The sequence below is a fragment of the Salvelinus fontinalis genome, chromosome 31 (genome assembly GCF_029448725.1).
Source record: "Salvelinus fontinalis isolate EN_2023a chromosome 31, ASM2944872v1, whole genome shotgun sequence".
NCBI lineage: Eukaryota > Metazoa > Chordata > Actinopteri > Salmoniformes > Salmonidae > Salvelinus > Salvelinus fontinalis.
In genome coordinates, this window is record NC_074695.1 from 37,086,929 (window position 1) to 37,110,910 (window position 23,982).

At 42.0% G+C, this 23,982-nt stretch overlaps 1 protein-coding gene across 5 annotated transcripts in view; it reads left to right on the forward strand.

Annotated features, from left to right (window-relative positions):
• The first annotated feature begins 1,108 nt into the window (after positions 1-1,108).
• The window catches only part of ano11 (anoctamin 11), a 34,931-nt gene continuing 12,057 nt past the window's right edge, over positions 1,109-23,982 (forward strand). For 2 of the 5 annotated variants that reach the window (XR_008755498.1, XM_055892503.1), the window contains exons 1-20: positions 1,224-1,655; positions 2,176-2,314; positions 2,612-2,811; positions 3,028-3,135; positions 3,249-3,385; positions 3,545-3,602; positions 3,775-3,885; positions 6,276-6,441; positions 6,728-6,818; positions 9,850-9,946; positions 10,132-10,275; positions 13,798-13,935; positions 14,272-14,370; positions 14,707-14,809; positions 15,165-15,276; positions 15,356-15,410; positions 15,625-15,722; positions 22,826-22,962; positions 23,368-23,573; positions 23,792-23,928. Coding sequence is in view for 4 of the 5 variants with exons in the window: in XM_055892503.1 (XP_055748478.1) it covers positions 1,503-1,655; positions 2,176-2,314; positions 2,612-2,811; positions 3,028-3,135; positions 3,249-3,385; positions 3,545-3,602; positions 3,775-3,885; positions 6,276-6,441; positions 6,728-6,818; positions 9,850-9,946; positions 10,132-10,275; positions 13,798-13,935; positions 14,272-14,370; positions 14,707-14,809; positions 15,165-15,276; positions 15,356-15,410; positions 15,625-15,722; positions 22,826-22,962; positions 23,368-23,573; positions 23,792-23,928 (2,489 nt within the window). In the remaining variant the exon portion in view is untranslated. Of the gene's footprint in view, positions 1,656-2,175; positions 2,315-2,611; positions 2,812-3,027; positions 3,136-3,248; positions 3,386-3,544; positions 3,603-3,774; positions 3,886-6,275; positions 6,442-6,727; positions 6,819-9,849; positions 9,947-10,131; positions 10,276-13,797; positions 13,936-14,271; positions 14,371-14,706; positions 14,810-15,164; positions 15,277-15,355; positions 15,411-15,624; positions 15,723-22,825; positions 22,963-23,367; positions 23,574-23,791; positions 23,929-23,982 lie in introns of all 5 variants that reach the window. The other 3 variants (XM_055892501.1, XM_055892502.1, XM_055892504.1) reach the window with 3 other exon arrangements.

Here is a 23,982-nt window from a genome sequence, read left to right on the forward strand (position 1 = left end):
AGAGGGACATTCAGATGAGTTCTAAATTGAGACTGGAAGTAGGACCACTTACACTCCTGACAGCCTTTGCCTTCCTCCTGGACCCTACAAGAGTAAACATGTCAGGACTGGCATACAGATAACCAAGAGGGCTCTCGAGTAGAGTCATCTTCCTCAGCTTCTCCACCATCTTTTCCAGCATTGAGTTCTTGGTCAGTGTGGGGCGCCTGCTGAACGTCTCCCGGCAGCAGGAAACATCAGTGCTGCTGCTTCCACTCTCATCCCAGCATTTGCTGATGCAGCAGTTGTGCCCACTTCAAAGAGTTGTAAGGTCTGTCAGGGTGTTCAAACAGACTGGACAGCTGATCTGTTCCCTTTTCCACGGCTTAGAGGCAATTTTGTCAGAGTGAATAAATAAAAAATACTGTGGTTTATAACAACAGTTCTGCAAGAAGTTTAGCAACTGTAATGTTACCTTTCAGGAAATGCAGAAACTTGTAACAATCAGGAATCATGAACCAGTTTGTGACTTACTGGAAACAAGGAGCTCCTTCTGACACATGAGAATGCAGAAGAATGCATGAGAATGCAGTTGCCCTGTGTAAGCTTTGGCTAGTTTCCTCAATCTTGGCTGGTGGTTGGTGTCATGGTAACTACTTACTCATTGTTTTTTAATGAGCACAAAGGATCTGTCTTTCCTCATCTGTAGTAAAAGCAGGAGTCACGGTTTGAGTGGAACATACACTGACATTGTCTCCCCCTCAACCGCTTCTCCCCTTCTGTGTTGAAGCCCATGTAGATTAGTTGACGTTATGGTCGGGGAACGTAATACAATTCTAAATGTATCCCACCATCCCCCCCTATTATTCATGAGTGTGTACCAGTGCGAGAACCAACACACACAATGTGTGTATTAATTAAGATTGTGTACACTCCGACAGGAAGTCCCTTCCCCTCTCATATGCCCTACATCCATCACCACCCCTAAAATAATGCTGGTCCTCTCCCTTAGTGGGTGTTAGATTAGTTATTGGCATGGGGCCATGTACATGTTTCCTCTGCTGAGAGTGATGGAGCAAAACTCAGCTGCCTCTTTTCTGGGAAGATTACGGTATCCTACTCTGTTCGGCTCTCTCCCTGTGGAGAGGAGGAGATAGAGCGAGGGAGAGAGGCAGAGATTACTGCAGATCCACCCGTTATTCTCTCCTATTCCCAGCCCCCTCTCCACTGAGGTAGAAGTATCCTGTCATTTCGCCCCTCCACTCCTCCATCTCTTGCTGGAATAATGTATCCATTCTTCCTTTTCATTTTGATCCGATTTGATTAATTTGAATGATAGCAATTAATTAATGAACCTGCATGACAACACTGCATGAATACCTCCATCAGAGTTTGAGTGTATATATACGGTACATGTGACATACAGTTTGTATGTTTATGCATGAATGTTGTGTTCCGTAGTTCTCTAAGCAGACTGACTGACTAGAGACTGACACTCGCAGACCCTCCTCGTCTTCTTCAACATGCTGAGGAAGGGTTCGGAGTTGCTCCTGGCCACAGGAGGTGACAGGGAGGTGCTGCTCGATCTGGATTATGTGACGGGCAATCGGGGCGAACCCCAAAACACAGACAGCTATGGGAGTCTGCAGAACGGGGGTTTCATCCCACCAAGATATGTAAGTGTCCCCCACTCCCTCCCTGATTTGGTCTCATCCTATTGCTGCTCTGATGATGACTTACCTAGAACGTTGAATGTTGCAGTGCATCTTGAATGGGGGTTAGTGCTGATTTGACTTCAAGCTTTCTCCTCATAGTTGTATTGATGTCAATATGATCCCTAAAAGCAGTGTTTTCATTTTGACTAGAATGTTATTTTATGGTGATTGAATCTAAAATCAATATTGCGAATAAAGCTTTTGTGTTGTTGCCTATTGCAATAGCTACAGCTCGTTCCAATTCAAAGTCACATTTTATTTGTCGAATACAACTGGTGTAGACTTTACCGTGAAATGCTTGCTTAAGAGCCCTTCCCACCAATGCAGAGTTTAAAAATAAGAATACAAATACAATAGTAACACGAGGACACAATAATTAGATTTCACTATGTCATTACAGCCATTTTTCTGTCCTATTTATTTATCTGCTATGTGAATGGACGTTATATTGATATACATTATATAACGGAAACATTTTCAGCTTTCAGCTGCAGTGGCTTCTTCTGACGATAATGACGATGATGAGGATGACCCCATCTATATACACTGTGATAAAACGAGTAGCCGACCGGAACAACCACTAGGGGGGAACTACTTTAGAGATGGACGAACCAAAATAGGTGCTTTTAGGCTTTCTGTATATCTATACAGTATTACATTTTACTTTAAGTTGCTTGACTTGAATGTTTCCACAACAGCACTAAAATCACCTATTTTCAAATAATGAAATAATTATGGTCTTCACTTTGGGCCTTAATCATGTGAATCAGGTGTGTTAGTGCAGGTCTGGAATAAAAGCCTACACGCCCAGTAGCTTTCCAGGAACAGAGTGGCAGATCCCTGGTAACAGACAGTATAAAGAACAAGCCACCAATCAAACTTTAACCTGTGGCTTTGTCTGACTGATCCTGTATCAGACTTTGTTCTAGTATGGGAGGTGAAACCGAGAAAGCTTCGCTCCAGATGGAGGGGCCAATCTGAGACCAGCGGTCCGGAGGAGGTCGGAGCCAGGGCAGAGGAGGGGAGCAGCAGGTCTGAGCGGAGAAAGGCTCAGCTGGCTCGATGGAGGGACAAATTCACCCAAAACCTGCAGAATGCCGGCATACTGCTGGAAAAGGTAATATAATATACACAATTAACTCACCTAGCTCCACAAGACTTAGTGGTTAGATCTAGTGTTTCTACTTTCCCAATAACAATCGTTCCTTCTTAATGCTAATGCTCTGTTGACAGTTTTACTGGTCAATCTAATAATGCTTATATACGGCAGCACACTGTACCATATAATTCATAATTTTGTGAATGTTCTGTAATGATTGATGTTTGGCACTAGGAGGAGACGGCGAGCGAGAAGAAAACCATCCATTATCTGAAACTGAGCGCCCCTTGGGATGTGTTGGTGTATTACGCAGAGGAGCTCATTCTGAGAGCACCCCTACAGGTCAGTGCTAACACTACACTTTATGACAGTGCAAAATACAGTAGTGCAAAATACGGTAAACCCGATACTATGGTGTGTGGAGTGTTACGGAGAATGTTGTTTTTGTGTTGCAGGCCCAACCAAACCCAAACTTCAACACTTCTGACCGGATCCTTCGGAAACTATACATTCCCAACGTCATGGCGGAGTCCTTGCCAAACAGGCCACTGGACTACTACACTTGTGCCTTTCGCAAGTCAAAGATGGAGAAGTGAGTCCCTACATCCCGGAAACTTCCTGATATCGGTTTTGATTGCGAATCCTCAACATTTAGTTGAGCCACATTGCGTGCTGACCTTTATAAAATTCCCTGTTACTGTAAGTTATAAATGACTACAGGTTTAACCTCGCTCTGTTTGTCACTTCTCAGGTTCCTCGGCTGTGAGAACCATGACACCTATTTTACTAACACACAGAGACACCGTATAGTGAGTGCGTCCATTGACTTTCTGCGTCTTTCCCCATTTGTTGGATAACGATGGATGACCACCAGGAATAGATGGACATACTGTACTGTATGTAGGCCTACCTATATGTGGTCAAAAATGCTTTACTTCAGACTATGTCATTCTCATATGGTCAATTGGCTGTCCATGGCAGGTGTATGAGCTTCTGGCGAGAACGGTGTACGGCAAGAGGAAGAGAGCGGAGGTGGGCGTGGCTCGACTGCTCAACGAGAGGGCATACACTGCAGCGTTTCCCTTGCATGAGGTCAGAGACATTCTTAATGTACCGCCGCTAGGCCTGACACCATTAGTTGACTGGTCGATAGGCTGTTGGTCGACCGGGATTTCATTTATTTTTTTGCATGGTGCACAAGACACCTGTCTGATTCGAGCCTGTCTCAGTGGACTAATCCATTGCGGAGGCCACAGGGATGGCACAATCCATCACTCTAAGATATGTGATAATAAAATTGTATATGGTTATATTATGTACAAATAGTGGTACAACACTAATAAATCTAATATTATTTTAATGCGCTTTCTCCCGTTTGGGTACGGTCGCTGTCCGCGGTTCTGAAACAATCTTCAGTGCACTGTAGATTTGGTGCCTTTCCCTATGTTGCTATGTGCATAATAGCAAAATTAACCAGCATATTAGGATTGAGAACAATGTGGCGGAGGTGAGCAGCAGCAGAGATGAGGAAACAACCTTAGCCTAATTGTCTTAGAAAATTGAGGCAAGAGGAATCTCCAACTTAAGTAAGTCTATAATCAATAGCCTAACTGTTAAATGTGTCTGGCTTTATAAATTATCCATATATGTCTACAGAGATAAGGCAGATCTTGCTTCTGTTGCCTTCTGTGTTTGTTAAATAGCCTACTGATTCTGTGAGCACCAAGCCTCATGCAAAGGCAAAATGTTGGATCAAGCAAATTCACTCAGAGGGCAAGGGTTGAGGGAATAGGGAATGTTTTTCCTAAATAAATTAGGGATTTCGGTAACAGAACTTTTCAGTCAGAAACAAGTAAGTATCTAAAGGGCTGAAATGATGTTGCAGCTCCAGCACGGACAGCGCAATAAACACTTGCTGTGCTGTGGTGCCTTTTCGCTGCAGTAGGGAGAGAGATCAAGACAACGTGGGCCAGTCACACAGGCACTTGCTGGATTTTTTCTTTTTTAACACAGTGTGACCATCGGGCTCTTTCTTGAGTCATTTGTGTGTCTTAATTATTTAATGAAACACTGTGCTTAAAGCATCAGACAAGTTCGGTGCATATATAGTTGATTTTATACTAACACATAGGGTGTGTCTGTATACAGTGCATTCGGAAAGTAGTCAGACCCCTTGACTTTTTCCACACGTTGTTACGTTAGCCTTATTCTAAAATTGATAAAATTGTTTCCCCCCCATCAATCTACACACAATACCCCATAATGACAAAGCAAAAAGAAGTTTAGACATTTTTGCAAATGTATTAAAAATAAAGAACTGAAATATTGCATTTACATAAGTATTCAGACCCTTTACACAGTACTTTGTTGAAGCACCTTTGGCAGCGATTACAGCCTTGAGTCTTCTTGGGTATAACGCTACAAGCTTGGCACACCTGTATTTGGAGAGTTTCTCCCATTCTTCTCTGCAGATCCTCTCAACCTCTGTCAGGTTGGATGAGGAGCTCTCTGCACAGCTATTTTCAGGTCTCTCCAGAGATGTTCGATCAGATTCAAGTCTGGCCTTCAAGTCCCAAAGCCACTCCTGCATAGTCTTAGCTGTGTGCTTAGGAACGTTGTCCTGTTGGAAGGTGAACCTTCGCCCCAGCCTGGGCCTGAGTACTCTAGAGCAGGATTTCATCAAGGATCTCTCTGCACTTTGCTCCGTTCATCTTTTCCCCTCGATCATGACTAGTCTCCCAGTCCCTGCCGCTGAAAAACTTCCCCACAGAATGATGCTTCCACCACCATGCTTCACAGTAGGGATGGTGCCAGGTCTCCTCCAGATGTGACCCTTGTTCAGGCCCCAAACATTTTTACAATAAAAAAAAGTGACATCTTGGTTTCATCAAACCAGAGAACACAATCCTGTCTCAGAGAGCTACTGACAATTCCTTTGACCTCATGGCTTGGTTTTTGCTCTGACATGCATTGTCAACTGTGGGACCTTATATAGACAGGTGTGCGCCTTTCCAAATCATGTCCAATCAATTGAATTTACCACAGGTGAACTCTAATCAAGTTGTAGAAACATCTCAATGATGATCAATGAAAACAGGATGCACCTGAGCTCAATTGCGAGTCTCATAGCAAAGGGTCTGAATACTTATGTAAATAAGGTATTTCTGTTTTTATTTTAAATATTTCCAAAAATTAAAATTAAAACTGTTTTTGCTTTGTTATTATGTTATTGTGTGTCGATGTATGTGTTTAATCCATTTTAGAATAAGGCTGTAACGTAACAAAATGTGGAAAAAGTCAAGGGGTCTGAATACTTTCCGAATGCACTGTATATATGGAAAAATACATTTAAACAGATCAGGACGCTTCTCAGTCGACCACCATTTTTTTAGTCGGGGACAGCCCTAACCACCACACACAAAGACATCTGCCTAGTACACCAGTCTTTGTTAAATGTGTGTATGTACGTGTATGTTTGTTAGGGCCCCTTTGAGCTGCCAGAGTATGAGGTGCGTCCAGATGAGCTGAACCAGAGGCAGGTCTTGTTCCAGTATTGGGCCCGCTGGTCTAAGTGGTACAAGTACCAGCCACTTGACCACATCAGAGAATACTTTGGAGAGAAAATAGCCCTTTACTTTGCCTGGCTGGGTAAGCAGGATTCCTCATATAGTAAATCTGATACAGTACCAATATTTTGTTCTGTACTGCTTTTATGGTTATACTTTGGGGTGGGGGGTTATGAAACTGAACACACATCAGAAAAATCAGAGATTTAGTGGCAAGCATCATACTTAGATGAAAGAGATATCAATATGTTTTCACTTAGGATATGTGGTCAATGTACCACAACAGAACAGTTTTGTGAGTTACCCCCATTGTATTGTTTGACATAGAGAGTTGATGAGGTTTTTGTCTCTCTGGTCCTCCTCTGTAGGGTTCTACACAGCCTGGCTGCTCCCAGCGGCGGTGGTGGGGGCCTTTGTCTTTGTGTCAGGAGTCATGTCCATGGGGACCAACACTCCTGCGTGAGTCCTGAAACTCCTTCACTTACAATGCTTTTCTAACAGATTCGTGTGTGTGTGTGTGTGTGTGTGTGTGTGTGTGTGTGTGTGTGTGTGTGTGTGTGTGTGTGTGTGTGTGTGTGTGTGTGTGTGTGTGTGTGTGTGTGTGTGTGTGTGTGTGTGTGTGTGTGTGTGTGTGTGTGTGTGTGTGTGTGTGTGTGTGTGTGTGTGTGTGTGTGTGTGTGTGTGTGTGTTACTATACTTGTGAGTACCAGAAGTCCTCACAAGAATAGCAAACCAACTAAAATTCAGAGAAGTGAGGACATTTTGCCTGTCCTCAATTCAAAATAAAAATGCTATTTTAGGCTTAGCTGTTAGGATTAGGGGTTAAGGAAAATAGAATTTGGAATGGGAATCAATTGTTGGTCCCCAAAAAGTCCTCACAAGTATAGTAAGACGTGTGTGTGCTTGCGTACACTCGCATGTGTGTCCGTGTTCGTTTCTATGTGTGTGTTAGGGGGAGAAAACAATTATGGTCAGTGTTTTCTGTCTCAAATCTGTTTCCATGGCAAGATGCTGATAATTGCTTCCTCGGGTATCAGTGTTTGATGGCTTGGTGGTGAATCACAGAAGATTTACATAAAGAGTGAACATGGAGAAAGTGAGACTAAAGATGCAATAATAGAGAGAAGGAAGAATAGCATTGAGCCTCTTACAGGTCCAAGGGCATTAGTGTAAATCCTCCTGTTCATTGTGGATTAGTGCTATCAATCACTTTACTGTATAAAAGCCAGAGAGCTTTAGTCTCGGGTAATGTACTGTGTAGCAGGAAATCAAGGGATAATAATCTTTGCATTACATGCAAATGCAGACTGGGGTGTGTCTGAAATTGCCCTCTATCCACTATAGTGCACTACTTAATAATAAAGTAGTGCACTACAGATGTTGGATCTTAACTTGATCACTATTTTGATGCAGAGAATTTTCCTGCTGCATCAGAAAATTCAAATGAGCCTTGTTTTTATGAACATTTGCATTTCTCTTTCTCTCAATGCGGGGGAGGTCGAGTCATTGGGATCATGGCTTGCTATCAAAATAGTATTCTCTCTCGCTCAAATATGCTTAGGTCCTATTATTTTTCATCTGAAATGCAGCCATACACATCAACAACCGTTGTTTAATATAGCTTAATAACACAAGATTGATATTGATCTCCACTCGGCTACAACATAGAAGTGTCAAGTGTATCCTAACGTCATGAATTAACTTTCAAAATTGAGTTCAGTTGTGGCCTGGGGTCTAGTGGTTAGGGTTGCTGTCTTCAGTGCGTACACATAGGCCTACCATGTCAGCTTGGGTTCAATCCCGGCCAATGCCCTTCTGGCACAACTAACTCAATTCCTCCCATTGACTTGATTAAGTTACACATTTCAAATATGGACAGTCCAGGGATATTTTACACTTGATAAGAAATGACCATACCAGAAACTTTTGAATAACATAAATAAATACAAATAAAATAATAACAGTAGACTACATCAACATTAGTTTCCATTCATACAAAGTGTCGGGCAATTTTTTCTATTGTACGGAATGAATGTCAATCGCCTTTAGTCTGTTCAAAAGGGGCTAAGTTGTTCAGATAACAACACCAACCAGAGGGAAAACATATCTTGAAAGACTTTTATTGCAAGTGTAACATGCGGCGGCATATGAACCCGCGTTTTCCACGGGAGCAATCAACATCCTAGATGATTTTAGACTCTTCAGCCAAAAGCAAACTGGGGCTGATGTCCAAAAACTTAAAAGACACACCCTATCCCCACAGCCCTCAAATTAAGGGGACACTTCGGATGACGTATCATGACGAGGGAGGCAGGAATGATTTTTAAATTAACCACCGTTGGACAGAAATTCGTCGTCACTCGTTCATCCCGCAAGGATTGTTTTTTGAGCCACCGGTAACTTGTGGGTGCTTTATATGCGCTACAGTCAATTATGATTGCATGTCTACTTATATTAAATATTTAATTATCAATATAAGCCCACTGTATGATAGCTAGCATAGAACTTCTGAAGAAGAAAAATTGTTTATTTCTACAATTTCCAAAAGACAAAAACATATTTACTTTTTACGTAGTAGCAAAATTTCTAATTGATGTTGTTTTTAAGTTTTCGCTGACTTTTGTTTGCGGACGTACAGTCATCGCGAATTGAATTATGGGGAGTTTCAGGCCCCAGAGTGAACATAATTGTACACTCGCAAAGCAGACTAAAAACGAGGGTTGAGGTGCTTACGTTGCAAACTTCCCTTGCTTGGCTATTCATTTGGATTACCCTTCAAGATGGCGACGGGGATTCCCCCAAAGGCATAATTGGACAAGGGTGTGTATTTTAAGTGTTTGGACTGTAGGCACTGGTTTTGAAGTTTGCAGGCGGGGCTACCTCATCAAATGACCATGACCGACTCATGTCCGCTACACAAGCAGGACTAGGTAACACCGACATCATCTTTTAGGGAGCGGTAATGAGATGGCCAATAATGGTTGCAATTGAGGTCAACTGTGCTGGTGAATTTTGCGCTTATTGATGGCTTAATGAGACATCAGCTGGCGATAATCTAGTGCCACCTTGTTATTTGATGATATTCCAATAGGCTACATTCTGTAGGCTACCCGTTAGCCTATCATTGTCACATACTAAAAGATGGGAAAACCAATAATAGGCTACTGTTTGTGTTTCCCTGGCTGAGTTGATGAGCTGATTTTGGACATCAGTTGATTGACAGATATAGAACGATAAAATTTCCTCCGGTGTGGATGCTTGCCCACGTTTTATAATTAGGCTATGTATCATTTGTTCATTTAGTTATGGTCTTTGGTAATATTTTTTCAGGTATTAAAATCCTCCTGCTTCAGGATTATATTCCTCCTGCAGCGAAAGGGGTCAGATTAAGATTCAACATCTGTATATAGGAAATAGGGTGCCATTTCAGACACAGCCTGGACTAAAAGTAGTGAAGTCTGTCTGTGATTGTGTGTCTGACTGTCCACAGCAAGGAGATCTGTAATAGTGGGGGCAGCTACCTGATGTGTCCTCTCTGTAAGACCTGCAAGCCCTGGAACATGTCTGATATCTGCCCCATGGCTAAGGTATTGTATGCTGGACATTTACAGTAACAAGGGGGTGTGAGTGGCTGTTTGATGTGCCTATTGAAACCTCTATGCCTAATGTGTTGCTTTTATCACAATAATGAACGATCGTTATGGATAGCTTAGCCGTCGCACTATAATGAATCCATAGATGACAGGCCCATGTTGTGTGTATGTGTTGGCAGATGGGCTACCTGTTTGACCACCCCGGGACAGTCTTCTTCAGTGTGTTCATGTCCTTTTGGGCTGTCACCTTCCTGGAGTACTGGAAACGCAAGATGGCCACCCTGGCTCACCACTGGGACTGCATGGACTTCCAGGAGGAAGAGGTCTGGATAATAGCCAATTCATTCATTTAAATTTCTATTATTTCATAATTCTGTGATATGTGTTACCATACATACTATAAAAACAGAGAAGCAACAAAACTAAGTTGAGCCTCATTTCACATGATTTGTCACATATTTGTAAAATAACCCAGTTCCTGAGCAAGGGCACATCTTTATCCAGTTTTACTGTAGTATAGTTCACAGATATGGAGACTGCTTTGTTAACATATGCAGTGGTGGGAAAAGTATCCAATTGTCATAGAAAATGACTCAAGTAAAAGTGAAAGTCGCCCAGTAAAATACTATGCTGATCAAATATATAAACTCAACATGTAAAGGGTTGGTCCCATGTTTCATGAGCTGAATTAAAAGATCCCAGAAATATTCCATACACTCAAAAAGCTTATTTCTTATTTTACACGCGTCCTCGTCATCCTTACCAGGGTCTTGACCTGACTGCAGTTCAGCATTGTAGCCGACTTCGTAACCGATTTGCTGATGTCGATGTTTTGGACAGAGTGCCCCATGGTGGTGGTGGGTTATAGTTTGGGCAGGAATAAGCTACGGACAACAGACACAATTGCATTTTGTCAATGGCAATTTGAAAGCACATAGATACCGTGACGAGATCCTGAAGCCCATTGTTGTGCCATTCATCTGCCGCCGTCTCCTCATGTTTCAGCAAGATAATGCAGGACGCCATGTCACAAGGATCTGTACACAATTCCTGAAAGCTGAAAATGTGCCAGTTCTTCCGTGGCCTACATACTCACCAGACATGTCACCCATTGAGCATGTTTGGGATACCTTGGATCGACAAAGTACGACAGCGTGTTCTAGTTCCCACCAATATCCAGAAACTTCACACAGCCATTGAAGAGGAGTGGGACAACATTCCACAGGCCACAATCAACAGCCTGATCAACTGTATGCAAAGGAGATGTCGCGCTGCATGAGAGAAATGGTGGTCACGCCAGATACTGACTGGTTTTCTGATCCACGCCTCTACTTTTTTTTTTTTTTACCTGTCTAGGACTGGGGTGCCGCTAGCGGCACCCCCCCCCCCCACTGAAAAGGCAGAGCCGCGAAATTCAAAAAAAAAATATTTTTTTAAATATTTAACTTTCACACATTAAAGTCCAATACAGCTAATGAAAGACACAGATCTTGTGAATCCAGCCAACATGTCCGATTTTTTAAATGTTTTACAGGGAAGACACAATATGTAAAGATGTAAATCTATTAGCTAAACACATTAGCATAATCCACCATCTTTTCTTTGTCCACCAACACCAGTAGCTATCACCAATTCGGCTAAACTAAGATATTGATAGCCACTAACCAAGAAAAAAGCTCATCAGATGACAGTCTGATAACATATTTATGGTATAGGATAGGTTTTGTTAGAAAAATGTGCATATTTCAGGTAGATGTCATAGTTTACAATTGCACCCACCGTCACAAATGGACTAGAATAAATACAATGAGCAACGTGTTTACCTAACTACTAATCATCAAACATTTCGTAAAAATACACAGCATACACTAATCGAAAGACACAGATCCTGTGAATACAGACAATATTTCAGATTTTCTAAGTGTCTTACAGCGAAAACACAATAAATCGTTATATTAGCATAGCACATGTGCAAACATTACACCAGCATTGATTCTAGCCGAAGAGAGCGATAACGTAAACATCGCCAAAATATATAAATTTTTTCACTAACCTTCTCAGAATTCTTCAGATGACACTCCTGTAACATCACATTACAACATACATATACAGTTTGTTCGAAAATGTGCATATTTAGCCACCAAAATCATGGTTAGACAATGAGAAAAGTAGCCCAGCTGGTCAGAAAATGTCCTGCGCCACATTAGACAGTGATCTAGTCGTATACATAAATACTCATAAACGTGACTAAAAAATATAGGGTGGACAGCGATTGATAGACAATTTAATTCTTAATACAATCGCTGATTTACATTTTTTAAATTATCCTTACTTTTCAATACAGTTTGCGCCAAGCGAAGCTACGTCAAACAAGATGGCGTCCTAAACCATTAACATTTTTCGACAGAAACACGATTTATCATAATAAATTGTTCCTACTTTGAGCTGTTCTTCCATCAGAATCTTGGTCAAAGAATCCTTTCTTGGGTCTAATCGTCTTTTGGTCGAAAGCTGTCCTCTTGCCATGTAGAAATGCACATTGCGTTCGGCATGAACTGGAACAGTGCCCAGAGATTCACAGTGTCTCAGAAATAAATGTCCCAAAATCGCACTAAACGGGTATAAATTGCTATAAAACGGTTTAAATTAACTACCTTATGATGTTTTTAACTCCTATAACGAGTAGAAACATGACCGGAGAAATATTACTCCCTACACTAATGCTTGGAACAAGTGCGGGTCGGTGTCCTCCGCGCGCCTGACGCAGCTGGAAAAGAGTTCCTACCTACAGGTTTTTTTGATTTATAGTGGCTGTGATTGGGCAATCGACACCATTCAAATCGTCATCACGTAAAGGCATCCAGGGGAAGACGTAAGCAGTGTCTGTATGCTCATAGCAATAACAGTGGCCTTTTAACTGACTCCAGATCAGGGGCCAAAATGTGTGAAATCTGACTCCATGTCAGGGAAATTGCTGTAGAATGAGTTCTGTTCCACTCAGAGACAAAATTCCAACGCCTATAGAAACTATAGACTGTTTTATATCCAATAATAGTAATAATATGCATATTGTACGATCAAGAATTTAGTAGGAAGCCGTTTAAAAAATTACACGATTTACATAAATAGTGACAACAGCACCCCCTAGCCTCAACAGGTTTTAAGGTATCTGTGACGAGCAGATGCATATCTGTATTCACAGTTATGTGAAATCCATAGATTATGGCCTAATTAATTTATTTCATTTGACGGATTTCCTTATATGAACTGCAACTCAGTTAAATCTTTGAAATTGTTGCGTGTTGTGTTTATATTTTTGTTCAGTGTACTGTATGTACTTCAGTCAAAGTCTAAAAGTATTTGTTTTTAAATATACTTATGTATCAAAAGTAAATGTAATTGCTAAAATATACTTAGGAACCAAAAGTATAAATCATTTCACATTCGCAGCATGATTTTCTTTTTTTATTTTTTATTTACGGATAGCCAGGGGCACACTCCGACATGATTTTCAAATGAAACATTTGAGTTTAGTAAGTCCGCCAGATCAGAGATAGTAGGGATGACCAGGGATGTTCTCTTGACAAGTGCGTGAATTGGACCATTTCCCTGTCCTGCTAAGCATTCTAAATGTAACGAGTACTTTTGTGTGTCAGGGAAAATGTATGGAGTAAAAAGTACATTATTTTCTTTGGGAATGTAGTGGAGTAAAAGTCAAAGTTGGTAAAAATATAAAGAGTAAAGTATAGATACCCCCAAAAACGAATTAAGTAGTACATTAAAGTATTTTTACTTAAGCACTTTACACCACTGAACATATGTCCCCTATTGGTGCGTGTATCTAGGAGCGTCCGCGGCCTGAGTTTGCGGCCATGGCTCCTTCTATAGAGTACAACCCAGTGACGGGAGTGAAAGAGCCCTACTTCCCAGAGAAGGCCCGGCTGTCCCGCACGCTCACTGGCTCTATGGTCATCATCATCATGGTAAGAAACTGAGTTTTACTCTCTTCGTGTCCTTTGTTCTATGGTTTTTTTACGTGGCGGAGTACGTCAGGGGTAGCCAGGTCCCAGATCTGTCACTGACATGACAATAATAATTATTATTATTTCAACTGATATAGAGCTTTTCAAAGAATCTCAAAGTGCTTCAATGACTAAACGAGTTGGCAAAACGTCGTACCCTACTGATGAGGAAAAGGCCAGGAAAGGATGTCATTTTAGTGTACTGCATTTGAGACACAAGTGTGTAAATAAGGTGTAGTGGGACTAATAATTGTTGTATTCTCCTCACTCCTCTTTTTTTTCTACCCCTGTCCCCAGCTGTGTGTGGTTATGATTTTCCTGGTGTCAGTGATTATGTACCGTGGGATAGTGAGTGTGATGATGTACCGCACAGGCAGTTTTGTGCTGCGCACTCAGGTACAGTACAATACTCTCTGCTCTGATAAATAAAGCTGCTGACACTGGATCAGAATACCCTTCAAAACACCTGACAATGGCTGACATCCTACATTTAGCTAATGCTAGCATATGCTGTACATTAGCTTGGATACATTAGCTCAGGTTTTCTCTCTCTCTCTCTCTGTGTGTGTGTGTGTGTGTGTGTGTGTGTGTGTGTGTGTGTGTGTGTGTGTGTGTGTGTGTGTGTGTGTGTGTGTGTGTGTGTGTGTGTGTGTGTGTGTGTGTGTGTGTGTGTGTGTGTGTGTGTGTGTGTGTGTGTGTGTGTGTGCGCGTGCGTGTGTTTTTCTCCCTCAGGCAGGGAACATTGCTAATATCTCCAGCAGTATGGTGAATCTGGCCCTGATTCTGCTGATGGGGCAGGTCTATACTGCGTTGGCACTGCAGCTCACTAAATGGGGTAAGAACATGACCCTCAGACACCTCTCCCTCTGCTTCAGCCAATACACTTCCACCTAATGCATCTACCCACAGGGAAATCCACTTCCTTGGCCTTAGATTAAGCGTCTACATCAATCACAGTGGCCTAAAATAAAAAACATTGTCTATCAGATAAGTGTGAAGACCATTTAAGCACCAAGTAGTATATTGACAGTGGTGGTGTCATTACAGTACAGCATATGCATTTGGATACCTGTAAAGTATATTTAATGCATAATATTACCCTCAAAGATTTTTCTCTTACTTTCATGGATTCATATTTGTTGAAAGATTTTTTTCTTGTTTGATTCGTTTGTTTTGGGATGTTTGGACAGAGATGCACAGAACACAGACCCAGTACGAAGATGCATTTACCTTCAAGGTGTTTGTATTCCAGTTTGTCAACTTCTACTCCTCTCCTTTCTATGTGGCATTCTTCAAGGGAAGGTGAGAATGGAAGGTAGTGTTTATTGTTAGATGATGCAACAGGTATCTGGCTGGTTTGAAAACCCTATTCTATTGGCAGGTTTGTGGGTTATCCTGGACGCTATGGTACCTTGCTTGGCATGAGAAATGAAGATGTAAGTTTTCAGAAATTACAACCCATTTTGCATACAAAGAGCCATGTTCTCATACAGACATTTTCATGTTACCTGATGTAAGTGTGTACCAGTATATTGATGTTATGCATTTCTGTGTGTGTCTCTACTTTGTGTGTGTGTGTGTGTGTGTGTGTGTGTGTGTGTGTGTGTGTGTGTGTGTGTGTGTGTGTGTGTGTGTGTGTGTGTGTTTCAGTGTGGCCCAGGGGGTTGTCTCATTGAACTGGCTGAGCAGCTCTTCATCATCATGGTGGGGAAACAGCTCATCAGCAATGTTCAGGAGTTTGTCATCCCGTATGTTTCCTTCCTGACTATCCTACTACTAACTCTGGGGCGAATCCTAACTTCCACTTAAAGATGAACTATGCAGAAATCACTTAATAATTCTATTAATTTCAGTTTATGTGACAAAACAAGCAAGTATAGTGTAGAGCAGTGTAAGGCTGTCAAAGGTACGCCAAATAAAAATGTGATTCACATTAAAATAATAATAATATTTTAAAAATATATATTTTCTTCACATTTTCAAACAGTACATTCATATTTTCCAACATTTATATTTCCCATACATTTGGGTGAGTTTTTTTCTCTCGCCTGAGTAGCCTTGTTTCACTGCCAAAAATAAAATGAAACCATCTAGTGTTCACGAAATAACAACACAATGTCAAATACAGGTAGCCTAGTCAAATAATTAACATTCAATCACATTAACTGTTACTCTCTCGCAGGAAACGAAACATTACATTTTGAAATATAAACCACGGCAGTGTTTTGAGCAAGAATAAAGACGACTCTCGAGTAGTAAGACATTTATAAAAGCAACAGATACCATTAATAAGAAGGGTCTAGAAGCGTCTTATATGGTGAGCTACCAAGTGGCCAGGACAGGCAAGCCCCATACTCTTGTGGAGTACTTAATTCTTCCTGCTTAATTCTTTCTTCCTCGCAGATATGGCTGGGACAATGCTGGGGGAAAAGGCTAATAGAACTATACAGACAATGCCTTCATCAAACAACGCTGTTTCACGACGCATTAGTGACATGGCAGGAGATGTTAAGAAACAATTACTGCTTTGCATACAAGCCAGTGAATTATATGCGTTACAGCTGGATGAGTCAGACGTGGTGGTCATGGCACAGCTCCTGGTATATGTCCATTACGTTTATGGAGGGTCAATTAAGGAAGACATCCTCTTCTGCAAACCACTGGAAACCAGGACAACATGAGAGGATATTTTTAAAGTACTGGACAGCTTTGTGACATCAAATGGACTTTGGTGGTCAAGATGTGTTGGTATCTGTACTAATGGCGCAAAAGCCATGACTGGGAGACATAGTGGAGTGGTAACGCGCGTGCCAGCGGTTGCTCCCGACGCCACAAGAAGATCTTGCTGCCAAGGGAATGCCTGACAGCTTGAAAGATGTTTTGGACACTACAGTGAAAATGGTTAACTTTGTTAAAGCAAGGCTCCTGAACTCTCGTGTATTTTCTGCGTTATACAATGATATGGGCAGTGACCATATAACGCTTTTACAACATACAGAAGTGCGCTGGTTATCAAGGGGCAATGTTTTTTTTTTTATTGAGAGACAAGCTTAAAGTTTTCTTTACTGACCATAATTTTCACTTGTTTGATCGCTTGCACGATGACGAGTGATGCCTATATGGGTGATGTTTTTTCTCACCTGAATGATCGGAATCTAGGATTACAGGGACTCTCCGCAACTGTATTCAATGTGCGGGACAAAATTGAGGCTATGATTAGGAAGTTGGAGCTATTTTCTGTCTGCATTAACAAGGACAACACACAGGTCTTTCCATCATTGTATGATTTTGTGTGCAAATGAACTCAAGCTCACGAACAATGTCAAATGTGATATAGCGAAGCACCTGAGTGAGCTGGGTGCACAATTACGCAGGTACTTTCCCGAAACGGACGACACAAACAACTGGATTCGTAATCCCTTTTATCTGAATAAGAGAGTCTTATCAAAATTGCAACAAGCGGTTCTGTAAAAATTGAATTTAATCAGAAGCCACTGCCAGATTTCTGGATAGGGCTTCGCTCAGAGTTTCATCATTGATCTATACATAGAACAGATCAAGAGCTTCTTAGACTTGTGTTCAATGCGAATGACAGATCTATAACACACATTTCTATGTTAATTTGATCAATCCGCCCAAAAAGTTACATACTGCAGCTCTATGTCAAATTTTCCATTAGTCTACCATTGACATCAATCCATGACTCAGTGAACATTTGGAAGTTATGATTTTGTCATCCTTTGTATCACTTTTTGGCCATGAAAGTACTATTTATTTGGTAGCACGATCTGCTTTGCTTTAGCCAACCCGCCTGTTGTCCATTCACACACCTTTACTTTTTCCATATTAGGTTGTGTTACAGCCTGAAATTAAAATGGATTACATTTAGATTGTTTTGTCACTGACCTAAGCACAATATCCTATAATGTCAAAATGGAATTCTGTTGTTAGACATTTTTACAAATTAATTCAAAATGGAAAGCTAAACTGTCTTGAATCAATAAGTATTCAACGCCTTTGTTATGGCAAGCCTAAATAAGTTCAGGAGTAAATATTTGCTTAACAAGTCACATAATAAGTTGCATGGACTCACTCTGTGTGCAATAATAGTGTTTAACATGATTTTTGAATTCCTTCTGTTAAGTTCTGAACAAATAGAGTAAAAACTCAAACGGCTGACAAGAAAAAGCTCAAACCAAGTTTATTCAACCCACTAGGTGCTTTAGTTGCAGACACACATACAAGTCACACAAGCATACTGTATATTTATACTTTCTGACTAGGCAGAGTCACCTTATATGACTAGAATAAAAATCTGTCTATGTTGCTAGGCAAGAACACTCAGTCTGTTCCTCTCATTGGTATTGTCATGGGCGTGTAAGTGTGTGTGTGTGGACTGTAGATAAAGGGTTGTTATAGCGGGCCTCTCTGGCCCCCCTCCCAGAGGTTTCTTCTCTCTTCAACTGTTGACCTTATCTCGAGTTGAGTTCCACATCCCTCCTGGTACTAATTTCCCCGAAACCGGCCTGCCTTATCAGGAACTGACTAGATTGTTGCTCTTTACCTCCTTCCTTAGGAATTTAATATTCAACATTAAGATGTTTTGGAATATTGCCTCTTGTCTCACCCAGTAACTTTCCATACACAAAGTTCCTATTCACCCTTGTAACGTAATCAATAAGTTATAATATGGTGACAGGAATAAGTATATTCCAAGTTAGAATCCAACACTACATAATTGTATGTCTGGGGTACAGAGATTATCTGTAAGGTCCATCAGTTGAGCAGGGATTTTCAAGCACAGATTCAGCCACAAGACCAGGGAGGTTTTTTAATGCCTCGCAAAGAAGGGCACCTATTGGTAGATAGGTTTTTAAAAATTAAAGCAGACAATTAATATCCCTTTGAGCATGGTGAAGTTATTAATTACCCTTTGGATGGTGTATCAATACACCCAGTCACTACAAATATGCAGGCGTCCTTCCTAACTCCATTGCCAGAGAGGAAGCAAACTGCTCAGGGATTTCACCATGAGGCCAATGTTGACTTTAAAACAATTACAGAGTTTAATGGCTGTGATAGGATAAAACTGAGGATGGATCAACAACATTGCAAAACATGCATCCTGTTTGCAACAAGGCACTAAAGTAAGTTCTGCAAAAAAATGTGGCAAAGACATTTAACTTTTTGTCCTGTATACAAGGTGTTATATTTGGGGCAAACTCAATACAAGACATTACTGAGTACCACTCTCCATATTTTTAAGCATAATGTTGGCTGCATCATGTTATAGGTATGCTTGTAATCATTAAGGACTGGGGAGTTTTTCAGGATGAAAAGGAAACGGAATGAAGCTAAGCACAGGCAAAATCCTAGAGGAAAACCTGGTTCAGTTTGCTTTCCACCAGACACTGGGAGATGAATTCACCATTTAGCAAGACAGTATTGCACAAAGGCGGTATTGCTGCTGGGTTGTTGCCCTCCTACGGCCTCCTCCACGTCTCCTGATGTACTGGCCTGTCTCCTGGTAGCGCCTCCATGCTCTGGACACTACGCTGACAGACACAGCAAACCTTCTTGCCACAGCTCGCATTGATTTGCCATCCTGGATGAGCTGCACTACCTGAGCCACTTGTGTGGGTTGTAGACTCCGTCTCAAGCTACCACTAGAGTGAAAGCACCTTCAAAAGTGACCAAAACATCAGCCAGGAAGCATAGGAACTGAGAAGTGGTCTGTGGTCACCACCTGCAGAACCACTCCTTTATTGGGGGTGTCTTGCTAATTGCCTATAATTTCCACCTTTTGTCTATTCCATTTGCACAACAGCATGTGACATGTATTGTCAATCAATGTTGCTTCCTAAGTGGACAGTTTGATTTCACAGAAGTGTGATTGACTTGGAGTTACATTGTGTTGTTTAAGTGTTCCCTTTATTTTTTGAGCAGTGTATATATATATAAAATTCATTTGAACCCCTTTTTCTCCCCAATTTCAATCTTGTCTCATCGCTACAGTTCCCCAAATGGGCTCGGGAGGCGAAGGTCGAGTCATATGTCCTCCGAAACATGACACGCCAAACCACACTTCTTAACACCCGCCCGCTTAACCCGGAAGCCGGCCGCACCTAATGTGTCGGGGGAAACACAGTTCACCTGATGACTGAGGTCAGCCTGTAGGTGCCCGGCCCACCGCAAGGAGCGTGATGAGCCAAGTAAAGCCACCCCGGCCAAACCCTCCCCTAACACGGATGACGCTGGCCCAAATGTGGGATCACGGCTGGTTGTGATCCCACATTTGGGATCGGTTGTGTTCAAACCCGGGTCTGTAGTGACACCTCTAGCACTGCGATACCCTAACCCGGTATTTTTAAGCATAATGTTGGCTGCATTATGTTTATAGGTATGCTTATAATCATTAAGGACTGGGCCACTCGAGAGGCCCTAGCAATGGTCAACTTTGACAGAGCTTGAAGAATTTTTTGAAAGAATAATGGGCAAATGTTTCACAATCCAGGTGTGGAAAGCTCTTAGAGACTTACCCAGAAAGACTCACAGCTGTAATCGCTGCCAAAGGGGATTCTAACATGTATTGACTCAGGGGGTTGAATACTTATTGTATCTAATCAAGATACAGTATATTAGTGTATTTTTTAAATATATTTTTTATACAAATGTACAAAAAATCTTCCACTTTGACATAACAGAGTATTTTGTGTAGATCGTTGACAAAGAAATTACAATGAAATACATTTTAATCCCACTTTGTAACACCACAAAATGTGGAAAATCTCAAGAGGTGTGAATACTTTCTGAAGGCACTGTAGCATGACAATGAAGAGTTGGCTTGAGCACAAAGAGATTTGTCTAGTAGTGTTTGCCTCAAATTTTTCCGGACGACTGTGTGATCACGCTCTCCACAGCTGATATGAGTGAGACCTTTAAACAGGTCAACATTCACAAGGCCGCAGGGCCAGATGGATTACCAGGACGTGTACTCCGGGCATGCGCTGACCAACTGGCAAGTGTCTTCACTGACATTTTCAACCTCTCCCTGGCTGAGCCTGTAATACGAACATGTTTCACGCAGACTACCATAGTCCCTGTGCCCACAAACACTAAGGTAACCTGCCTAAATGACTCCCGATCTGTAGCACTCACATCTGTAGCCATGAAGTGCTTTGAAAGGCTGGTAATGGCTCACATCAACACCATTATCCCAGAAACCCTAGACCCACTCCAATCTGCATACCGCCCCAACAGATCCACAGATGATGCAATCTCTATTGCACTCCACACTGTCCTTTCACACCTGGACAAAAGGAACACTTATGTGAGAATGCTATTCATTGACTACAGCTCAGCGTTCAACACCATAATGCCCTCAAAGCTCATCACTAAGCTAAGGACCCTGGGACTAAAACACCTCCCTCTGCAACGGGATCCTGGAATTCCTGACGGGCCGCCCCCAGGTGGTAAGGGTAGGCAACAACACATCCGCCATGCTGATCCTCAACACGGGGGCCCCTCAGGGGTGCGTGCTCAGTCCACTCCTGTAATCCCTGTTCACTCATGACTGCATGGCCAGGCACGACTCCAACACCATCATTAAGTTTGCAGATGACACAAGTGGTAGGCCTGATCACCGACAACAACGAGACAGCCTATAGAGAGGAGGTCAGAGACCTGACCGTGTGGTGCAAGGACAACAACCTCTCCCTCAACATGATCAAGACAAAGGAGATGATTGTGGACTACAGGAAAAGGAGGACCGAGCATGCCCCCATTCTCATCAATGCGGCTGTAGTGAAGCAGGCTGAGAGCTTCAAGTTCCTTGGCGTCAACATCACCAACAATCTAACATGGTCCAAGCACACCAAGACAGTCATGAAGAGTGCACAACAAAACCTATTCCCCCTCGGGAGACTGAAAAGATTTGGCATGAGTCCTCAGATCGTCAAAAGGTTCTACAGCTGTACCATCGATAGCATCCTGACGAGTTGCATCACTGCCTGGTATGGCAACTGCTAAGCCTCCGACCGCAAGGCAGAGGGTAGTGCGTGCAGCCCAGTACATCACTGCGGCCAAGCTTCTTGCCATCCAGGACCTCTATACCAGGCGGTGTCAGAGGAAGGTCCTAAAAATTGTCAAAGACTCCAGCCACCCTAGTCATAGACTGTTCTCTCTGCTACCGCACGGCAAGCGGTACCGGAGCACCAAGTCTAGGCTTCTAAACAGCTTCTACCCTCAAGCCATAAGACTCTTGAATATCTAATCAAATGGCTACCTAGACTATTTGCATTGCCCCCCCCCCCCCCCTTTTATGCTGCTGCTAATCTCTGTTATTATCTACTATCTACACTTTAATACCTCTACCTACATGTACATATTACCTCAATTACCTCGACTAACCGGTGCCCCCGCACATTGACTCTGTACCGGTACCCCCTGTACTTAGCCTCGCTATTGTTATTTTACTGCTGCTCTTTAATTATTTGTATCTTTTATTTCTTTTTTGTGTTGTATTTTTCTTAAAATGGCATTGTTGGTTAAGGGCTTGTAGGTAAGCATTTCACTGTAAGGTGAAATGTTACATTCGCCGCATAATCGGAGCATGTGACAAATAAAATTTTGATTTGATATTTAAACATTTAATTTGCATTGTTTCTGTATAATGATATGAACTCTGTGTGGGTGGTACAGTGTGGCTTTAGTATACTGTACTGCAGTATTGGCCCAGCCAGCAAAGGAGCCAAGGTGGAGGTGCTGAGAAATGCTCTCTCTATTTGAATTGTTTTTACACTCCTCCTTGCTCATTCTCTCCTCTCTTCTCCTCCTTTCCTCCTCTCCTTAGTAAGGTGAAGGCATGGCAACAGAAGAGGGCGCTGAATAAGGTGCGGGGAATGCAGAAATCCCAGGAGCCTCGGCGGTGGGAGGAGGACTATCAGCTGGTGGAGTGCGAGGGCTTGTTTGAGGAGTACCTCGAGATCGGTAAGACAACAACCACACTCTGAGATTTAGCAGTGGGAGTCATTTTCTGACCAGAATATATTCCTTAGGGATTCAGTGGATTTTTATTGCATACAAGCAAATACAATATTTGAAGGCTAAAAGTGAAATGCATTACATAAAGTGTAAATCCATCAAGTTAGTAGAACTCAAAACTCAGGGATTTCACCGTTCAGGGACACAAACAAACAAAGAACAAACACAAATCGGTTTTCATTCATAAAAATTTGTGAATCTTGCTGTATCAATAGTGCATTACTTTTTTGTTCTTTCAAGTGGATATTGTTGGTGTATTGTCAATGCATTACTTTCTTATATTACCCCACCCTTATCCCTCGACTTCCTCAGTAGAGTTGCTAACTTATGACCTTCTCCATCTGTCCACAGTGCTCCAGTTTGGCTTCATCACAATCTTTGTGGCTGCGTTCCCCCTGGCACCGCTCTTCGCCCTACTCAACAACTGGGCCGAGGTGCGCCTGGATGCCCACAAGTTTGTGTGTGAGTACCGGCGGCCTGTGGCCGAGCGCGCTCAGAACATCGGCGTGTGGTTTAACATCCTGGAGGCCCTGTCGCACCTGTCCGTCATCGTCAACGTGAGTCGCACAATGATGCCCTCATCATTACCCGTGTGCTGTATTTTTTTTTTTTAACACCTGGTCTGAAAACATCTGATAAACTTTGATTTTGTAATGTCACTTTAAGCAGTATATTAAAAGGATTCTAATATTATTATGTCAAGTTTTTATAATTTGTGTTCATTTTAATTTACTGTACCATACAAAATTATTTTATGTCAATCTACCCCTTTCAGGCTTTCTTGATCGCCTTCACGTCGGATTTCTTACCACGACTGCTCTACCAGTACAAGTTTGACAACGATCTGAACGGATATGTTAATTTCACTCTGGCCTATGCTCCTCCCAGCTACACCAGCCATCCCATGTGCAGGTAATTGTGATCATAAATACACACTGGATATAGTAGATATAGTTTAGCTGTTGT